Source organism: Canis lupus, chromosome 8 (assembly GCF_048164855.1).
Source record: "Canis lupus baileyi chromosome 8, mCanLup2.hap1, whole genome shotgun sequence".
In the NCBI taxonomy this organism is placed as follows: Eukaryota; Metazoa; Chordata; class Mammalia; order Carnivora; family Canidae; genus Canis; species Canis lupus.
The window spans coordinates 75747425-75770223 of NC_132845.1; the positions used below are offsets into that span (position 1 = coordinate 75747425).

A 22799-nucleotide genomic window follows, 5' to 3' on the forward strand; every position below is an offset into this window, starting at 1 on the left:
CTTGGAGTGCTGAGATGCTGGAGGCAAGGACAGCCTAGTTCTAAGCCAACAGGACTTTGCAGCAGAGACTGCTTGCTGCCTAACTACTATCTACTCTCCCCTTCATCCTATACTGTTGGGGTGGTTGAGTGCCAAGACTTTCACAGACATACGTAAAAGCAGTGGGTAGAATTTGAGGGGAGCTCTTCAATAGGAAGTCATGGAATCTGGCATCCTTTTCTGTTCCTCCCTCCTATTACTTTTCCTTCCTGCCTAGTCCTAATGGCTGGAGCTTCAGCAGCCATTTTGAGACAATGAGGGAAAGAACAAGCAAATTGCAGAGACCCCTAGTCCTGACAACCTTAAACTGCTGGACCAACAGCAAACATTGTTTCCTCTGACCATCTCCTTAGGTGAGAAAAATAGTTCCTTATGTGCTTATGTCATTGTAATTAGCACCCTTCACAGGCAGGCAAATGCAATTTCCATCTCATGCACACTCTGTCTTCCATAATAGGCCAAAAACTAGGGTTGGACAAATCCAGCGCTGGTTGCTATTTACTTCAGCAGGATCAAGTGGGCTTTCTGGTGTCACAACCATGCTCCAGGAGCAAAACCTCGCAATTCCTATCTCTGTTTATTGTTGATGATGTTGCCAGCGTGTGGTGACCACAGTTTTTCTCCAGAAAAACTTCCAGGGAAAGGAAAGAAAACATCAAACTGATTCTGACAAGGCTTTTCTGGGTGCAGCAAGAATTAACTCACTGTTGGAATCACTAGGGAAACTGGCATCTCTAAATCCAAAGAATCTTTAAAAAAGAAAAAAAAAAGATTTACTTATTTGAGAAAGAGAACGAGAGAGCACCTGTGATTGGGGGGAGGGAGAAAGAATCTCAAGCAGATTCCCTGCTGAGTGCGGAGCCTGATGCAGGCCTCCGTCTCATGACCCTGAGATCATGACCTGAGCTGAAACCAAGAGTCAGACGCTTAACTGACTGAGCCACCCAGGCACCCCCCTAAAGAGTCTTTATTAACTGACTCCCCCAAAGGTTCAGAGAGAATTAGGGAGGGGGATAGTCACCAACTAAAATCTGCTGGCAAGTCTGGTAATGGGGACAGCCAGACCAAGCTACCTGTCCATGTAAAGCCCATTTTTTCAGGTGACCAGGCCTTCCTGAATTTTGACTTTTTCCAGATTTAATGATTTGATGCAGTAGGTTTCTGACTCCATCCCATACTATCGTGTGAGCATCTGTTCCAGGTAACAGCCCAGCTCTGTCACTAGAAACACTACGGTGTTGTTAAGGGGTAAAGAGCGCAGACTTTTAGCCAGATTTCCTGGATTCACATCTTAGCTTGACTTTTAACAGCCCTGTGGACTTAGGCAAGTCACTTAAGCTTCTGCTCCTCAGTGCTGGCAACTATAAAGCGGGCATGAAAATAATGCTGTAGGACGGTTATGAGGATTAAGTAAACAGTGCCTGGCACCCCTGTGTGATAAGTGACGTAAGTACAATATTTTCATTTATGACAGAGGGCTCCGCAAGGTTCTTTATGGTGACGCTAAGCCCCGCTTTGCTCATTTGTAAAATGGGGACACGATGGAGCTAATCCATACACTCACCTCTGGGGCTGCTGCGACAAGAGGCGAGGTAAATGCCTGGCACACTGCCTTGCACCAGCAGGCCCTTGATAAATGTTACCTTCTTCCCCTGCCTCCTCTTTCCCCTCGTGCTGTCACTGACAGCCTATATGACAGATGGCCTGAGTGTGCCCAGTGTGCTTTATTCCATGGATTGCTATTTAAGGGAGGGAGGAACCAGGGTGAGGGCAGCAGATGAGACCCTAGTACGGAGGCTCCTCTGGCCTTGACCTCAGTAGCTTTGTAGCTGATGGTGCACTCGGCATCCTGGTGTTGACAGGGATGGGCCTTAACAGTGGGAGAGCGCTGCCGCTTTTGCAGAAGGAGCACATGGTGATTTGTCTTTTTTTCTTTGTCAGGCGAGTTAAAAGAGAGGATGCCTAGTTTTCCTGGGGTGGAAAAGCTGGATTTCTGAAGCTCTACACTTAGGGTGGATTCCTCACAACAGGATCTACCTCCCCCCTGTCTGGTGTCCCTCCTTCACCACAGCTGATATTTGCTCTTTGCGGGGAAAAGGTTTTAAGCCAGGCCCCATTTCTTCTCATTTAGTCTTACCTGACTCCTTTATAACAACCTAAAAATGTGATGTCGTAGGACACAACTTGGGCTCCAAGTTAATGCTCTGCTCACCCTGGAAAAGCTGGCTTATGGATGGCTGGCTTCTCGAGTGTAAATTTGGTATCAAGCATTAGAATATCCATAGGCAGAAAAATAACAAAAGAAGAAATAATTTAGTCATTTAAATCGGAACAAACTCCCAAAATATCTTCTTGTTATCACTTTGATGAATCAGACTCCAGAGTTCTTAGGGAATATATCAAAATAGCTAATTAAAGTTTTTAATATGCTGGGGAGGGATTAATATGAAATGGACTAGAGTGAGAGAGGGAGCCACAGCACCCGACCGGGAGGGCACAAGGCAAGAAAAACAAAAGAATCTGGACTAAGAAATGGTGGTGAAATGGGTTCATTGTCAATAAGTATGAGATAGGGACCTAGGGGGCTCAGCGGTTGAGCGTCTTCTGCATCAGGCTCCCTGGATAGAATCTGCTTCTCTCTCTGCCTGTGTCTCTGCCTCTCTCTGTGTGTCTCTCATGAATAAATAGATAAGATCATTTTTTAAAAAAGCATGAGATAGTATCATACAGTAAATTCTGCCTTGATGTTAGGATCTATGGTTTATTGGAAACATCACACATTATAAACAGGAGACAACACCCCCCCCCATCTGAGCTCTATAATGTGCCTTATTAATTTAGTTTCACAATGCTTCTGTCTCCTCATAAAGCAAGCTAAGTCCCAAACTCCATGCTAAGTCCGAGCATTTGATATTGGACATCCACACTGACAGACTGTCACTCCTCCCCTTCGGGACACACTGACCTGCCAAAAAGAAGGGATTGAGGAGAGGGTCTGCACAGGGTTTCCCTCACACGTGAGTTTTTCCTGAGGTGTGGTCCAGCCCTGGGTGCCTATATAGCCTACCCCGTTTTGGGACTTTCAGAAGCTGGCATTCAATGAAAACAAAGTCTTGACATCTTGGCACTGTCCATGCCCAGGTCCTGGTCTTGCTTCGGCCTTGCCCTCTGCCTCCTGACCTCTGTGTAAGACTCCGGACTTTTTCCTTAATGATATTTCGGTTCTAGTCCTTCCTCTCTAGTCCTGAACCCTAATGCAGGGGTTCAGCAGCACAGTTGGGGACCTTGTTAGAAATGGAGGGACTCAGGGGGTGGGGCCCAGCACCCAGAAACTGGGTATTCTGACTCATGACTTCAGGTGCTGCCCTGGGTTTTCCTGCTGGGTTTAGATGGCACTATCCAGGATCCCATCTGCTTCTGATCACTGTGAGTAACCACAGTGAGTGACTACACAGGAAGAGAGCTAATCTCTAGTAATGACTGGGACATTTAGGATATACCAACAAAGAATCACCCTGAGAAGACAAATGGCCTTCTTACTGGTTATATATTAATGTCAAGGGCTGGGGAACTTAAGATCCCTCAAATGGTGTACTTTTTGCAATTCTGATTCTCTTATTTTACAGAGATTAGAGGACCCTTGGGAGATGTGAGGCTGAGGTTATAGCCAGAACAAGGTCCTGTCCATGGCTGTGAAAGTAACACCACCACTCTGTTGTTTGCTGATCAGGAAAGGCACCAAGCACTGCTCCTTGAGCAGCTGTATTAGTGAGGGTTCTCCAGACACACAGAACCAACAGGAGATACATATACATCTCTTATTTATTATAGGAATTGGTTATTCAATTCAACGTAAGGAACGGGTTCATACAATTCTGGAGGTGGCTGGCATGACCCAAGATCTGCAAGGTGCTCTGGCAAAATGGAGATCCTGCACAACTGATGGTATAGTTCCAGTCTGAAGGCTCAAGATTTAGGATGATCTCATATTTCAATTCACGTCTGGGGGTAGGCAAAAAATGATATCCCAGTTAGAAAACAGTTAGGCAGGAGGAAATCTCTCTTACTCAGCTTTTATGTTCTATTCAGACTTCCAAGTGAACTGATGAGGTCCACCCACATTAGGGAGGACAGTCTGCTTGACTCCGTCTACTGATTCAAAGATTCATCTTGTCCAAAAACACCTTCATAGGCATGCACAGAATTAATATTAGACCAAATATCTGAGTACACCGTGGCCCAGTCATGCTGACGCATAAAATTAACCATCACAGAAATGAAGTCAGTTTTAAGTATGACAGTAAGAGTAGACATCCTAGGAGAGGGATAGAAATTCCACTTCCTCTATATTGTTTTTAAGAAAGGACTTCAAACTGTGTCAGATAAGTCAGAAATGAAGCATACTCCCATAGTCAGAAGAAAGGGTGATAGATTCTCCTCCTCAGGACTGCACCAAATTTATGCTTTGCTAATCAAATTTGGTGCCAGCAGCCGTCTTGAAACTAAGTGGCTTCTTCAGTACAAGAACCAATTTTGGAAACCTACTTACACCCAGAAGGCCAAAGGAGAAGACGAAGAATCCATTTGCTCTGTGCCCTGAAATCACCAACCAAGGCTAGACCTTTCCTCTTGGAAGGATAAACAGAAAAAAAAAAATATTGCAAAGAAAATTTCTACACAGTAAAAAGAGAGGTAGCCACTGGGGTTAGAGCAAAGGAGAGAGAGAAGTTTCCTTACAGGAAAAAAAGCTCACAAAGCATTTATTTTGTGTTCTTAGTGAAATACACACACATACTCACACCACAAAAATTGTATCTATGAAGCAAAAGTTATGATTTAAGACCGTGATAAAAAATTTTTTAAGTTAAGAACAAAAGGGAATTCATCAAGAGAAGTAAAAGAAACTCAAGGAATTTTAAAACATAATAGAAAAAACAGCAGGAGAGATAATAAAGAACAGGGCCAATGATGTTTAAATTCCAACTCAGGTTACAGAAAACAAACTTGGAAAGCTTACCAGAAATGCAGACCGAAAGAACAGAGGTGAAAATTATGATAACCTGGCTTTGGATTGCTTGTCAATAAATAGCATAGCTGAAGAGGAAACCAGAAGATAAGCCATCATCAAGAACATAACAAAATACATGTCAGCAGATTGACAGAGTAAACTATTGCTCATAGAAATTTTAATAAGAAAATACTCCAAGACGACCAGATACAGTGTCACTGCACAAAATTCAACACTTTCCCATCATCAATGATAACTCATTAGTAAACATAGTGGTAAAACAGATGCCATTTCTTACAGAAAAAAATTCAAGTACCTAGGAGTGAATCTAAGAAGAAACTATTAAAATAGCTATAAAGACCATAAAAATCTATAATAAAGCAAGAGAAACAGTGTATTCATGCATGAAAAGACTTTCTATTTTAAATATATCCATTATGAAATTAATGAACCATTCAATTCAATCCCAATCAAAACCCAAACCAGATTTGTCGGGGAAATATTAAATTGATCCTAAAATGTGTATGACAAGGAAAATAAGCAGGAAGAGCCAAGATAAAAAATAAGAGCAGAGACTTGCACTACCAGATATCCAGATATACTGTAAACCTGCATGGTATTGTATGCTAACAAAAATAGTCTACTTGACTCTGGGAAACAAACAAGCCTTAATAGCTTTTGGAAGGGGAGGTGGGTGGGGGGATGGGGTGACTGGGTGATGGGCACGGAGGAGGGCGCTTGATAGGATGAGCCCTGGGTGTTATACTATATGTTGGCAAATTGAATTTATATAAAAAAACAAAATGGAGTCTAGATCAGTGGAACAGATTATGGAGTTCAGAAATATGCCAACTATATATAAGGATTTAGCATGAAGGTGGCATTTCAAATCATTTAGGTTAAGGATTCAGTGGAGTTGGGACAACTGCCTATCTATTTAGGATGTAAAAAAATTACATACTTATAATATTTATAAAAATAAGTTCAGGCAGATGAAATATACATAAATTCTTTTAAAAAGCAAATATAATACATATATAATTATATAAAATAATTATTGTATCATTAATATAGTAACATATATAAATATAATTATAAATATATATTGAGATAAATATCTTAAACCAAACAAAAACATAGCCAGAAGGAAAAGATAGAGCTTTACTGACTGAAAATTTAAAACCTCTGCATGGTGAAAGCTCTTTGCAACATAATCAGCAAGGGATTAGCCTCTAGACTACACGAAGGGAGCATGAATAGAAAAGGATGGGTAAATCAAGAGTAAAGTGAGTACCAGAGGAGGAAATATGAGCAGCTACTACATATATGAAAAACTGTTTATCCTTTTTTTTTTTGTTTGTTTATCCTTTTTAGAAGCCAAAGCAATGAGAATTAAAAATATGTTATTTTTAATCTATCCAGTTGGTAAAAAAATTTAACATTTGATGGCTTTGCTGGTTGGAGAAAATGTGGTGAGAAAAGGTCTTCTATTTTGGGACAGCAACTGTTAAGGGTGATTTGACAGTATCTATCAAAGTTGAAAATGTTGCAAAGCCTATAACATACCAATTTGACTTCCCTGCATTTCCCTAGAGAAACCATCCCAGGTGTGTGCACATAGAGGCAAGAACAGGCAGGTTTCCTGTAGGATTTTTGTAAAAGGAAGAAAACACTGGAACTCAGTTTCTATTAACAAGAAAATGGCCAAGTAAAATACATGATCTCCTTAATATGGAATCTGCACAACAGTTTAAAAGATATGACTGCTCAATATACTGACAAATTGTTGAGTGAAGTAAAAACAAGAATTCTATGAGGTGTCTGGGTGGCTCAGTTGGTTAAGCATCTGACTTTTGATTTTGGCTCATGTCATGATCTCAGGGTCCTGAGATGGAGCCCTGCATCAGGGTCTGTGCTGAACATGGAGCCTGCTTGAGATTCTCTCTCTCTCTCTCTCTCTCTCTCTCTCTCTCCCTCCCTCTCCCCTTCTACTAAAATGAATGAATGAATGAATGAATGAATAAATAAATAAATAAAAATTTTAAAAAAGAATGCTAAATTAGCATGGTATTATTTATGGAAAGAGGAAAAAACTCAACAAGTAGTACTTTTTCCTGGGATTAAGCACAGTAGAAATTCTAAAAGGATCCATACTGAGGTGATAATAGTGATTAGCTAGCTCTAGAGACTCCCAGGGTTGGCAGGTGCATGCAGTCGTGAGGTGGATGCACACACAGCAGCATGGCTAATTCTTAAAAGTACAGATTAAAGGGACAGAATGAAATAGATTGTGTCAATTTTGACTACTGCTGTATCCCTGTGCCTTGAATAGTGCCTGGCATATACTGGGTGTTCAGTAAGTATTGAAATGAATGAAAAACAATACCATTTATGTCTGTGAGGAGTGCATGCACTCAAAACAAAAATACAACCTTTACCCTAAGAGGCATAGTAAAATGGGGTGGAGGCAAAACAGAAGTAGGAAAAGGAAATAAATTAATTAATAAGAGGGAGGTTTTTCATAAGGATCTGAGGTGATGTTGTGTCATACACTGAGAAATATGATTAATTCAACTCGGTGGCCGATGCACAGAAACCAACAAAAGTATCTGAACTGGCAGGAAAGTAAGGGTTCTCCAAACTCTAAGTGCAGGCAGGAATCCAGAAAATTAAGGAGAGCTCTGGGCTGTCTTTCTTCCTAAGAGAGTCTGCCAATCCTCATGGCCTTAAGCCATGGCTTTGATGAGCCTGCACAAATCAGGGACAGGAGGCAAAACCTGTGGACCATGTCAGAAAAAGAGTCTATTAAGAAGTTCTGCAAAGGGGGACCTGGGTGGCTCAGCAGTTGAGTGTCTGCCTTTGGCTCAAGTCGGGATCCTAGGGTCCCAGGATTGAGTCCCACATAGGGTTCCCCGCAGGGAGCCTGCTTCTCTCTCTGCCTGTGCCTCTCATGAATAAATAAAATCTTAAACAATTTTTTCATAATTAGAAAGAAGTACACCATACTATAGCAATCGAAAAGTTACTTTGAACAATGAAGATTGGCAGTTTCACGTAGACAATACAATGAAGTGCAGCACACATTGCCAAATCACTCTCAAAAGATTACAGAAAATTCCAAACTTGGAGATGCTATGTGGCTGATTCATTTGTTGTGAATGTCTATCACTCAGGGGGTGATACCTGTCAGGATTTGAAGAGAAACTATTTCATGTGAAGCTAAGCAGAATTTAATTAAGAAAGAAAAAGAAACTATAGCTTCACTAAATATGAATAGCACAAAGTCTCAGAATTCTTTGATACATGTCAACATTATGCTGTAATTCTAAACAATGCTAAAGCTGTCACGACAAGGGGTATATATTGTAAAAAGCTGCGTGTTGTTTGGAGGTTCTGTATAAAGAATTGCTAATGGCTGAAAGTGATTTAGAACATTTTTTATATCAAATGTGAATATGGTTTAAACTCAAACTGTACCAGTAAGAAAAAAGTGATATATAATTGCGTGCGTTGATATATGCCATGGGCAGTTAATGATAAACAGGTGCTAAGGGATAAGCAGTGCTCAAGGGATCCCTGGGTGGCGCAGTGGTTTAGCGCCTGCCTTTGGCCCAGGGCGCGATCCTGGAGACCCGGGATCGAATCCCACGTTGGGCTCCCGGTGCATGGAGCCTGCTTCTCCCTCTGCCTGTGTCTCTGCCTCTCTCTCTCTCTCTCTCTCTCTCTCTCTCTCTCTCTGTGACTATCATAAAAAACAAACAAACAAACAAACAAAACCTAAAGCAGTGCTCAAAGTGTGGTCAGTCACAGGAGCATCGCCATCGCCTGAGCACTTACCACAAACGCAGTGTGGCGGTCTCACACTAGACCTTGCAATTTCAAGAGATGCAGCTTTACGAAGAACCCAGGCTTTATGAAGCTCTTCATGCTATTCTTTTGCTAAAGTTGGAGAGTTACTGCTCTAGTAGAAATTGGATTATTTAAGATGTGTGGTATCTGGGATGATTAATTTCAGGTGTCAACTTGATTGGGCTAAGGGATGCCCAGATAGCTAGTCCAGCCTTATTTCCGGGTGTGTCTGTATGGGTGCTTCTGGAAGACAGAAGCATTTGAATTGGTAGATTGAGTAAAGGAAACCACCTCACTGTTGGGGGCTGGTATCAGGCCATCTGCTGAGTGGCAGGACTGAACAAAAAGGTGGAGAAAGAGCAAATCGCTGTATGTTTGGACTGGGACATCCATCTTTTGCCCACAGACATCGATGCTTTTGGTTCCTGGGCCTTTGGACTTAGACCAAATTATGAATTCCATCAGTGGTTTTCCTAGGTCTCCAGCTTGCAGATGAAAGACTGTGAGGCTTCCTAGCCTCCGTAATTGTATGAGCCAATTCCTGCAATAAGTCTGCTTTCATAGGTGTGTGCGCACACACATATGAGATTTATTGTAATTATTAATAATAATCATTATTAGTATATATTTCTTAATTTTATGTACACATGTGTATTTTAGCAGTGTATATATATGTGTGTTCCATACATTAAAAATGTATCTATGTATACATGTGTGTGTATACATATATACTTCTTGTTGGTTTTGTTTATCTAGAGAACTCTAATACAATACCTTAAATTCCTTCCTGTGTTTGGAGAGTCCTCTATCTTATAAGCCTTGAGACATAACATCTACCTCACCTAAAAAGCCTCAAGAACCATAAATGTCACCAACTTCCCATGCAAATGCAATGTGGGCATGTGACCCAGGCTTGGCCAATCAGAGACAACCTCAAGGTTTCAGTCTGGAGCTAGATCTGCAAGGAAGCCACTATGGAGGTTCCATGTGACCTCGGACAGCAGTTGCATGGCACCTAGTGGCACTCAGAATCCAGGTGTGCCAGCAACAGTCCTTAGGGAAGGGTTCTGTGCTGGGGTTTGGACTCTGGTGCTGGCTATACAGCCTCACTTCCTAAAACTTTCCCAAGCCTGGTTCACTAGCCTTCCTATCAATTCTGTGAGCTACCCACATCTTAACATAAAATTCTTTTATTTATATTAGCTTACATTAGCCAGAATTGAGTTCTGCGGCTGGCATTAAGCATCCTGACTCCATATGCATTTAATGCAGTGCTTACTGATTTGTTTTATTCACCCCCTCACCAAGGGGTTTTTTCATATGGATGATATATTTTAGGTTGAAAGCATTTTAGAACAAAAAAATATAGCTACATATATGAACATACATACATCTGTATGTGGAGGTAAAAAAAAATCTAAAATGAAAAAATAGGGGTGCCTTGGTGGCTCAGTTGGTTAAGTGTCTGCCTTTGGCTCAGATCATGATCCCAGGGTCCTGAGATTGAGTCCAACATCGGGCTCCCTGCTCAACGGGGAGACTACTTCTCTCTCTCTCCCTCTGCCCCTTGACCCCACTTGTGCTCTCTCTCACACACTCTGTTTCTCAACCAAATAAATAAAATCTTTTTAAAAGTGAAAAAAACAGACCAGACTATTAACTGTTTCATTTTCCACTTTTCTGTAATTTTAAATCTGTTTTCCCAAGTACATTATTTCTCAAATAAAAAATTATTAACATCTCACTTTTGGACAGGATCATAGTGTGTGTTTGTGTGTGTGTGTGTGTGTGTGTAGTATAAACTCTAAACTTCTCAAGGCTTAAGTGTAGAACTCCTGTTATCCAAATGGAACAGCCCCCTTTAAAAAAAATCACAAGTTCAAACAAAGATTTATGTCAAAGATATCTATTATAGTTATTTGTAATTAGCACAAAGGAAATGAGTTTAAGAATCTCACAAATGAATAACAGCTAAGTAAATTTTGGCATACCCATACCCTGTAATCTTATATGACTATGAAATATTCAAATTTCGAAGATGTGTTCATTATGTGTCTTCATGCCTCTGGCACCATCAAAGCAAATGCCATATTGCTCGGAGTTTAGAATTCAACATAAAGAACCCGTAAGAAATGTGTGATGTGGGAATTCAGTCTGTGAATCAAAGAAAGTTAAATGCAAGGGCTGGAAGTGCTGCCTGAGATGGCTGCTCACCCATGCTGGCTGGGAGCTGCTGTCTAGGGCATTTCAAAGGATTGATCTCCTTGAAAATCATCAGGGGGAGGTTTGCACCCATCCATTCCTTCATTCCCATCTCCAGCCAACTGGCTGTCTCACCAACTCCTTTTCCCTTGTCTGTCTTGCTCTCTCAGCCAACAGAATTGCCCACGCTCACTTAATCAGGCCAGTGGTGGAGGCTGGAGGTGGCAGTGAGTGACCACACAGGAGAGGGCTCTGCACTTTCATATTACCTTAATTCTAATGTAAATTGTTTAATTACTTCTCCCATGGGAGAAGAGCAAAGGACCAAGGTATTTTTAACCAAGATGTTTGATGAAAACATAAAACAATAATTAGAAAAGGAAATAATAAGTAGTAGTTGAGTTCCTCATGGTTCAGAGGCTCCAAAGAGCACACAGTGTTCATGGGAACGTTGCTCATTCTGTCTTTGTGTTATCAAGAAAGCAGGCCAGAGAGTTGCAGAATCCTGGTGCATAAGAAATAAGGCAATGATTAAAATGTTACGGAAGATTTAAAATAAAGAAGACTCCCTGAGCTCTGAGTGGCAGGGCTTCTCTCCAAGGGAACAGTTTTTCCTTTGACTGTTTACCTAATGACACTCCATCAACCCTCAGCACACTCTCCCTATCACTCATGCCTGTCTTTGAAAGGAAGGCTGTGGATTGTTCCAGAGGCTTCTATGAACTTTGATTTCTACTTCAACCTCTGACTTCCAATTTACACCATGACCCTTACCTATCTTAATTTAAGACTGAGCATTGATTCTTACATCCGGATGTACCCTAAATTCATCTGATCTGATGCCTCTTCCCATTTAAAACTTGAAAGTTTCTGCACTAGTGAAGAATATCAAACCAGAACCAAATCCAGTATTGCCCTTCTTGGCCACCTGGTAACATCAGTGCATTTGGATGAGTGTAGGATGGAATAGCTACTGCTGGTAGCTCACCCTAATTGAGTGAGCCCACGATGACACAAACCCATGATTATGGCATAAGCCATAAAAAGTGGAATGACATTGATCACCAGGTCAACATTGTGCTGCAAGCTTTTAAAGCCACCTACCACTGCCAGGAGAGAGAGTCAAAAGTGAAAGAATACAGGCAGTGATGAAGTCTTCAGAGCAATGGATGCACATAAAAGGACACTTTCAGGAAGCCCTCTGTCCAGGTCCCTTAGTGCCTAAGCTGTCTGCAGTGCTCCCCTCACTGAATATATAGGAAGCATTTGCTGAGGGGACATTTACAGCAGAGGAACACTTCACAGAGAATCCAAAGTGATTGGTACATCAACAGGGATAAAGGAAAACACCTAATCCAAGGCAGCCTAGATTACAAGATTAACACCCGGTCCCTTGTGGATCTTCAAAGAGGACAATTTGCATCAGATCCATAGAGAACAAGGAAAGAACAAACAGAACAGACACTCCCTACTCATATCTCCACAAAGGCTTCTCTAATCCCTAATGTGTGGAGGCGTGGGGTTAACCCTAGACCCCAGAATGTATGAGGCAAATTGGTGTGTGTGTGTGTTGGTGTGATGCATTTGCAAGAATGACTCAGCCACTCCATAAACATCTCTTGGGTTTCTACTTGAGGTGGGCACCAAATATTCCCTGCCATCAAGGTGCCCATAATTGTTCTGTGCATGATTGTTTGAAGCTCTGTTCACTTAATTTTCTTGTCCTTATAAAATCTCCCTTTTAATTTCTTCAGCTATTATTTAACAGTGTCAGGTGACAGATTTTACTCAGTGTTTTTCTAAGTAAGGCACTCTGGTTACCTATAATTCCATTGGTTCAGCTTATCAAAGAATCCAGCTATGGCAAGCACATCAGAGCTGCCCAGTATTTTAACTATTAAAAACCAGAGGGACACCTGGGTGGCTCAGGGGTTGAGTGTCTGCCTTCGGCTCAGGGCATGATCCTGGCCCAGACCAAGTCCCGCATTGGGCTCCCTGTGAAGAGCTTGCTTCTCCCTCACCAGTGTCTCTCTGCCTCTCTCTCTCTCCCTCTCTCTCTCTGTGTGTGTGTGTGTGTGTGTCTCTCATGAATAAATAAATAAAATCTTTAAAAAAATAAAAAAATGAAATCTAGAGATCCAGGTAGGAGATTTAATCAAATGGAAAGACAATAAGCCCTATCCAATGATAAGAACTCAATGTGTACAGAACTTGCCTCAATAGAGGATTTATAAAGGAAAAAAAACCCCTCTGCTAAGTTGATGCCATAGAAAATACACTGCCAAACAATGGGGTCACTTCTGGGAAGACTCCAGGCAGGAGTCTGTTGTACCTGATTGTAAGGCCAAGAAATATAATTTACGAAACAGCAGCATCTGCAGTGATCTGGTGGCCTCTCTAGATCTTCCCTCCTAGTCTCTTGTCAAGTGATTGGAGCTCACATTCTACTCCAGCTGATAATCTCTCAATCCCATTTCCAGCTCTGGTCTCTCACGTGAACTCCATGTATGTCCATCTAACTCTGTTGGATACCTAACTAGAGTGGAATCTAGAATGCAGTTGTAGCAACTTGAGCTCTACATTTTCACCTCCCTGCTCTTCTTGATCTAAGAAAATGGTACCAACTTTGGCTTATTGAAGCCAAAATCCAATTAAACCTCCACATAGCACCCAGTTAGCTTTGTTCTTTATGGATCCTCTATTGATGTTAGTTTTATTTAACCGTAAATGGTATCTGCTATCCCATGATTAGAATCCTTCAAATAGCCCCTCATGGCAAAGAGAAAAAAAAAATTCTCTTCATTATCTGATAGGTAGAATTCTAAGATTATCCCCAGTGACTCACAGTCTTCTATGATCCCCTTCCCTTTGGTATGGGATATCACTCCCATGATTAGATTACTAATCTGTGGACTTTAAGTTAATCAAAATGCAAATTACACTGGGACGGCCTGACTGAATCACAGGAACCATTAAAAGAAGGTAAAACCAAGGGCCCCTGGGTGGTTCAGTTGGTGAAGCATCCAACTCTTGATCTCAGCTCAGGTCTTGATCTCAGAGCTGTGAGTTCAAGACCTGCACTGGGCAAGAGAGTACATACATACATACATACATACATACATACATACATAAATGGTGAAACCAATGAGATATGCTCTTGCTGACCTGAGAAAAGCAAATATCTTCTCTGTGACATGTGGTCCATATAACAAGGAACTGTGGGCAGCTTTTAAGAGCTGAGAGTGACCCTTGTCCTGCAGCTAGCTAGTAACTAAACAAGGAGATCAGACCTGTAGCCCATAAGAAACTAAATTTTGACAACAAACTGGAGTGAGCCTGGACGAGCTTGAATTCCAAATGAGCACCACAGTGCAGCTGGCACCTGGTGAAGCCCAGAGCGGAGGATCCAATTGAGCGGTTCCCAGACTCTTGACCAACAGGAACTGGGAGACAGCAAGTTTGTATTATTTGCCACCTGGCAATCTGTCATGGCTAATACACTGTGGTTCTCAGAGCCCTACCTTATCTGACTTTTCCCTGTCTCACTGGCTTCATCTGCTATTCCTTTCCCCCCTCACTCACTCAGCAGCCATTAAAACACAGTATTGTCACATGGTTAACTTCAGTGTTGAGTGACTAGGAGGGGCACCAGAAGGGTTCTGGAGTGCTGGTAATACTTCATTCCTTGACCTGAGTGCTGTTTGGTCAGGTGTGTGGTTTATGAAAATTCATTGAGCTATATGTTAAGATTTGTGCATTTTTATTTCTGTATGTTAGATTCAACATAAAGTTTAGCTAAAATTACTTTTATAGAGTAATATTTAGTGACATGATACAATGCTCATTTATTAAAGTGAAAAAATTCAAATAAAAATTACCAGTTTTGGAAGGAATAGCAAATAAAACTTAAAAGTATATTAATAGAAGTTTTCTGAGGAATGCAAAAATTATTTAGTGTTAGGCAAATTTTAAAATATTTATCATATATATTATGCATATACATATGTAATACATATACATATGTAAAACATATACATATGTAATATATACTAATGTATTATATATAATATATCTAAGTAACATTGCAGACATTTCCCTCTTTTGCTATTTATTTTAATTTATATTTATTAATATAAAATGGCATAGGTTAAAAATGTGTTTAATTGATAGGTGCTAAAGATATTTGATCAAATGAAATACTTGGTTCAGCTTTTTAAACCTTTTAGGAAGTTAATAATGGGATAAACAGAATCCTTAACATGATTGAGAATATCCAACTAAAACCACTAGTCAATATTCCACTGAACACTAAAGCCTAGAAATGATGCAGTTAAACATTAGGGATAATACAAGATGCCTTTCAACTTCAAAATAGTTTTACATTACACTGGAATTTCAAACAAATATAGTATAAGCATAAAATAGGAAAAAATCACTATGTTAAGAAAAGGAAAAAAGTGACATTATTTGCAGACAATTTGTCTACTAGAAAAATCTACGAGCACTTAAGGTAACATTGTGTGAACTAATAGAGTGTTATCTGGAATGAAAACATACAAAATTGATAGCTATCTTACATACCAGAAATCTATCAGAAAATATGAGGAAAAAATCCTACTTACAACAACATAAAATCACAAAATAGATAAAAATACCATTAGAGAGATAAAAGGGATTTGAGCCCACTGGAATTAAACCATGTGTGGATTTGAATCTGTTTTATGGTGGGTTGCGGGTAAGATAGGGACCACCTTGCCTAGTGCTTTTTTCCCTTTCTTTTATTTTCTTCTTCTTCTCCCTCTTCCTCTCCTTCCCCTTCTTTTCTTTGGTGTTTTTTTAACCATCGAGAATCTACATAATTTTTTGATAGCTCTATCAGGACTACAAGAAAAACATAGCCATGCTAAATCATGCTTACAGATTTATAGATACCTGAACTCTTTTCTGACTCGGCTGTTATTAATTTATGAGATCTATTTACATGTTATAAGTATATGATAGACATTTCTTGCTTTTCATTATTTATTTTAGTTTATGGTATATTATATATAAAAGTTTTAATTTTTGGTTTCAAATCTATCACCAATTTTTAAATTTATTTTTGCTTTCAAAACATTTATACTGTGAGGATTCTGGGAAGGTGGTGGACTAGGAAGCACCAGGAATCTGTCTCCCCACCTAAATAACAACTGAAATCTGTCTGATGTAACTCTGAAGTATGTTAGAGGCTTGCAACTTTTGGAGGAAGTTTACCAGGTGGTAAACTGGGGCTAACTGTAGACAATTTTAATTCTTAGCACAATAGCAACTACCCATCCCCTACCCCAGCTCCATGGCAGGCAGAGATGCACATGTTTCTGAAGAAGCTTGCACACAGAGCCAGGTGTGCAAAAAGGACTCTGTCCTTGAAATATTGAGGATCTGTATTCTGATCTCTGATTGCTGCTTCAGACCAATCGTGGTGCAAAGAGGCAGGTGGTCATTGTTGTTTCTATCACTTTTTGCTGCAAAACCCTCCTCCTCTGGCTAAAGTAACTTCCAGGGGATTTAAACAGCCTGGTGCTCTTCCCCCCACCTTAAATTTTCTCTTTTTCTCCTTTGGGACCCAGACATTAAAGAGCAGGACATTAAAAAAATAATAATGACATACACAGGGAAAATTAGAAAACGACTTTGCATGTCCAGGCTCGGGGAAGACCTGAGAAAACCTTAAGTTTATAACTGAGGTTGATCCACGGCACAGAGAGAGCCTACAACAACCAAAACCGAAACCAAAGCCAAAACAAAGCAATAATCTCCCACCCCTGCAAAACAGCAAACCATGGATAAAGAGAAGACTCATTTCCAGAGTTATCAGAATAACCTGAATTATCATTTCAAATGTCCAGTTTTCAACAATAAAAGAATCAAGATATATAAAGAAACAGGAAAGTGTGAAACATTCAAAGGAAAATTAAAACAACAGAAACTGTCCCTGAAATAAGACCTGATGGTAGATATCTTAGACAAAGATTTTTAAAAATCACCTTAAAGATGCTCAGAGAACTAAAGGACGATGTGGAGAAAGTAAAACAGAATATTAACAAAATTAAAATATCAATAAAGAGATTGAAAATCTAGAAAGAAACCAATAAAAAATTCTAGCTATGAAAGGTATAGTAACTGAATTGAAAATTCACTAGAGAGAGTGAAAGGCAGATTTGAGCTGAAGAATCAATGAACTTGTAGATAGGGCAATGGAAATTATTGAGACTGAAGAACAGAAAGAAAAATATTGAAGAAAAAAATGAGCAGAGCTTATTGGACTTGTGAGACACCACCACAAGGACCAACGTATGCATTGTGGGTGTCCCAGAAGGAAGACAGAGAAAGTAGTAGAAAGGATATTTGGATAAATAATGGCTGAAAATATCCCAAATTGGATGAAACACATGAATATAAACATCCAATAAGATGAACTCAAAAGACCCACACTTCAGACACATTATAATCAAACTTTTGAAAGCAAAAGAAAAATAGAGTCTTTAAAGCAGCAAAAGAAAAGTGAATCATTACATGCAAGGAAGTCTCTATAAGATTATCAGCAAATTTCACAACAGAAATTTTGAGGCCAGAGGCTATGTGCTGATATATGTGAAGTGGTGGAATAAAAAAAAAACTGTCAACCAAGAACCCTATATCTGGAAAAATTGGCCGTCAAAAGTACGGGAGAAATTATGACATTTTTTCAGGTGTAGAAAAGCTGAGAAAGACACCTGGCTGGCTCAGCAGTTAAGCATCTGCCCTTGGCTCAGGGAGTGATCCTGGAGTCCTGGGATTGAGTCCCACATAGGGCTCCCTGCATGGAACCTGCTCCTCCCTCTGCCTGTGTCTCTGCCTCTTTCTCTGTGTGTCTCTCATGAATAAGTAAATAAAATCTTAAAAAAAAAAAAAAAGAAAAGAAAACCTAAGGAATTTGTAACCACTAGACCTGCTCTGGAAGAAATGCCCTGAAAGATGAAAGGAAAAGATATTAGACAGTAATCAACTCAAAAGCTGTATGGACAAATAAAGATTGAAATAAGAGTAAATATATGAACAATTACAAACTCAGGTACTATTTTAATATTTTTTTTTAATTTTTATTTATTTATGATAGTCTCACAGAGAGAGAGAGAGAGGCAGAGACACAGGCAGAGGGAGAAGCAGGCTCCATGCACCAGGAGCCCGACGTGGGATTCAATCCGGGGTCTCCAGGATCGCGCCCTGGGCCAAAGGCAGGCGCCAAACCGCTGCGCCACCCAGGGATCCCTTAATAATGGTTTGTAAGTGTACTTTTTGTTTTCTACACAATTTAAGAAAAAAATTAAAAAATTGTTAGTCTAAAAGCTAGTATTATTGTTTGGTTAGTGACACCAAATCTTGTTTTCTTTTTTTTTTTTTTAATTTTTTACTTATTTATGATAGTCACAGAGAGAGAGAGAGAGAGAGGCAGAGACATAGGCAGAGGGAGAAGCAGGCTCCATGCACCGGGAGCCTGATGTGGGATTCGATCCCGGGTCTCCAGGATCGCGCCCTGGGCCAAAGGCAGGCGCTAAACCGCTGCGCCACCCAGGGATCCCCAAATCTTGTTTTCTACACAATTTAAGACACTAATGAATTTGAAAGAATTATTAATTGATGCTTTGAGGCACACAATGTATACAGATCTAATTTTTGTGCTATCAATACCTAGAAGGGATGAGGACAGAGCTATTAAGGAGTAGTTTTTGTTTATTTTGAAGTTAAGCTGGTATAAATTCAAATTAGAGCATTATAAATTTAGGATGGTAAATGTAATGCCCATGGTTACCACTGATTCCTTTAGATCTAGGACACAAACACATTAAAAGTGAAAAGCTGGAAAAAATATTCCATGGAAATAATCACCAAAGAATAATAGAGCTGGCTATACTAATATTAGACAAAACAGACTTTACAATAATATCTCTATAAAACTTTCCAATGAAACAGTTCTACAATAATCATTGGAGACTTCAACACTCTACTTACAATAATGGATAGAACAACCAAACAGAAATAAGTAAGGAAATAGAGGACGTAACACAACAGACCAATCAAATCCAACAAATTTATATAGAACATTCTACCTAACAATAGCATATACATTTTTCTCAAGTGCACATGAGACATTTTCTAGGATATACAATATCTTAGGACACAAATTAAATGTCAATATATACCGTACAAAGTATCTTTTCTGACCATAACAGGATGAAGCTAGAAATGACTAACATAAGGAAAACTGAAAAATATAAAAAATTGTGGCAAACAACACACTTTTAAACCACCAATGGGTAAGAGAAGAAATCACAAGAAAAGTGAGAAAAAACCCCTAGAGGTGAGTGAAAACAAAAACACCACGTAACAAAACTTACAGGATACAGTATAAGTGGTGTCAATGGGGTGTTCAGAGCTATAAACATTACATTAAACAATAAGATTCCAAACCAACAATCCGATGTTACAACTTAAGGAATTCAAAAAAGAACAAGATGAATTTAAAGTTAGCAGAAGGATTGTGGTCTGAAAATATGCAGGGGACAATCCCAATCTTTTGGTATTTGTTGAGACCTGATTTGTGACCCAGTATGTGGTCTATTCTGGAGAAAGTTCCATGTGCACTTGAGAGGAATGTGTATTCGGTTGTGTTCTGATGGAAAGTTCTGTATATATCTGTGAAATCCATCTGGTCCAGTGTATCATTTAAGGCTCTTGTTTCTTTGCTGATGTTATGTTTAGAGTATTTGTCATTTGCAGAAAGTGTTGTGTTGAAGTCCCCTACTACTAGTGTATTATTATCTATGCCTCAATGTCCTTTGACAGATGAATGGATAAAGAAGATATGGTCTACATATACAATGGAATATTACTCAGCCTTCAGAAAGGACGAATACACACCATTTGCTTTGACATGGATGGAACTGGAGGGTATTATGCTGAGTAAAGTAAGTCAGTTGGAGACAGACAATCATTATATGGTCTCACTCATGGGGAATATAAGAAATAGTGAAAGGAATTATAAGGGAAAGGAGGGAAAATGAGTGGGAAAAATCAGAGAGGGTGATAAACCATGAAAGACTCCTACCTTTGGGAAATGAAAAAAGGGTAGTGGAAGGGGAGGTGGGAGGGGGGATGGGATAACTGGGTGATGGGCACAGAGGAGGGCACTTGATGGGATGATCACTGAGTGTTATACTTTATGTTGGTAAATCAAACTTCAAAAAAAAAAAAAGAGGAAAAAAAGATTAAAACATATGTGATTGGAGAGCAATAAAAGACAGTGTGTCATTATGTCCCCCCTAAAAAAATAGATTTAGCAGAAGGAAGGAAATAATATAGATTAAAGCAGAGATAAATGAAATAGAGAATAGAAAAACAATAGCGAAAGTTACTAAAGCCAAAAATTAGTTCTGCGTAAGGATCTGCAAAAGTGCCAAACCTTTAGCCAGATAAACTCAGCAAAGGGAGAAGACTCAAGTTACTAAAATCAGAATGAAAGCAAGGGCACTGCTACCAACTCTCTCTCTCTCTCTCTCTCTCTCTATATATATATATATATATATATAGATATATATATATAAAAGGTTTCTAAAAGAGTATGATGAACAACTACATCATGCTGACAGATTGGATAACCTAGAAGAAATGGACAAATTCCTAGAAACACAAAACTTACCAAGATTAAATCACACAGAAATAGAAAATCTAAATAGACCAAAAACTAGAAAGATGATTGAATCAGTAATCAAAAAATCTGACAAACAAAAGACTTGGACTTGATGGCTTCATTGGAGAATTTTACCAAACATTTAAAGTAGAACTAATACCAATTCTTTTCACACTTTTCAATGAAACTGAAGAGTGAGTACTTCTTAACTCATTCTATGGGTCCAGCCTTACTCTGATAACAAACCAGACAAAAACAATATAAGAAAACTACAGACCAATATCCCTTATGAACACTGATGCAAAAATCCTCAAGAAAACACTAGCAAACTGAATCCAGCTTCATATTTAAAAGATTATGCAGCATGATCAAGTGGGATGTATTCCTGGAATGCAAGATCAGCTCAACATATGAAAATGGACCAATGGAATACACCATTAAAAGAATGAAGGGGAAAAAAAAAACACATGTTCATTTCAGTTGATGCAGAAAAAAGCTGCAGAAAAAGCATTTGATAAAATTTAACACATTTTCATGATAAAAACATTAAAAAAAAACTAAAGACTAGGGACTGAAGGAAATTATCTCAACACAGTAAAACCATATATGAAAAAAACACAGCAAACTCAATGGTGAAAGACTGAATGCTTTCTCTTTATCTTTAAGATTAGGAACAAATTGGGCAGCCCCGGTGGCGCAGCGGTTTAGTGCTGCCTGCAGCCCGGGGCGTGATCCTGGAGACCCTGGATCAAGTCCCACGTCAGGCTCTCTGCATGGAGCCTGCTTCTCCCTCTGCCTGTGTCTCTGCCTCTCATTCTCTCTCTGTGTCTCTATGAATAAATAAATAAAATCTTTAAAAAAAAAAAGATTAGGAACAAATCAAGGATGTCTACTCTCACCATTTCTATTTAGCATAATATTAGAAGTTCCAGACAGAGCAATTAGGCAAATAAGAAACAAACCAAAAAAAAACCACCACCAACAACAAAAAGCCATCCAGAGTGAAAGGAATAAATAAAATTCTTTGTTTGCAAATGATATGATCTTATACATAGAAAACCCTAAAGACTCCACAAAAAGATTGCTAGAATAGGTGAATGTGGCAAAGTAGCAGGATACAAGGTTAACACGCAAACCATTGCTGAAATAAATTAGACATGAGTAACTGTAAATATATCCCATATTCATGTATTAGAAGGCTTAATATTGTTAAAATGTCAATATTACCCAGTGATCTACAGATTTAGTGTAATCCCTATCAAAATCCCAATGGCATTTCTCTCAGAAACAGAAACTCATCATAAAATTCATATGGAATCTCAAGAGACCCAGAATGCCCAAAACAAACTTGAAAATGAATAAAACTGGAGGATTCTACTTATTGATCGCAAAACTAACGGCAAAGCTACAGTAATCAAAACACTGTGGCACTATAGTAAGACAGGCATACAGACCAATGCAGTAGAGTAGAAAGCCCAGAAATAAACCCTGCCATATACAGTCAAATGATTTTTGACAAAGGCATCATGATGATTCAGTGGGAAAAGGATAGTCTTTTCAACAAATGGTCTTGGAAAAACTGGATATCCACATGTAAAAAAGCAAAGTTAGAACTATACCTAACACTATCTACAAAAATTAACCCAGACTGGATCAATGAGTTGGATGTAAGACCTAAAATAGTATAATTCTTAGAAGAAAACAGGACAAACTTTTCCTAATTTTGGATTTGGCAATGCTTTCTTGAATAGGATACTAAAGGCCCACATGACAAAGGGAAAAAGTGGCAAATTGGGTTTCATAAAAAATTTTAAATTCTGTGCATTAAAAGTCACTATCAACAGAATAAAAAGGCAACCCACAGAATGGGTGAAAATGTTCACAAATTATGTATCTGATAAAAGATTAATATCTAGAATTTACAGGAAAACTCTTAAGACTCAGCAACAACATAAAAACAAGCAACCTGATTCGAAAGTGGGCAAAGGACTT

The 22799-nt window shown here is 39.2% G+C and overlaps 1 protein-coding gene across 14 annotated transcripts in view; it reads right to left on the minus strand.

Moving 5' to 3' along the window:
* Nucleotides 1–22799, minus strand: part of CALN1 (calneuron 1) — a 529301-nt gene that overhangs the window by 45231 nt on the left and 461271 nt on the right. The window contains exon 7 of one of the 14 annotated variants that reach the window (XM_072837565.1): nucleotides 3844–4041. The exons of the other annotated variants lie outside the window; for them this stretch is intronic. Within the exon in view, the coding sequence (XP_072693666.1) occupies nucleotides 3882–4041 (160 nt within the window). The 3' untranslated portion in view covers nucleotides 3844–3881. Of the gene's footprint in view, nucleotides 1–3843; nucleotides 4042–22799 lie in introns of those variants that run through there. 14 annotated transcript variants of the gene reach the window in all.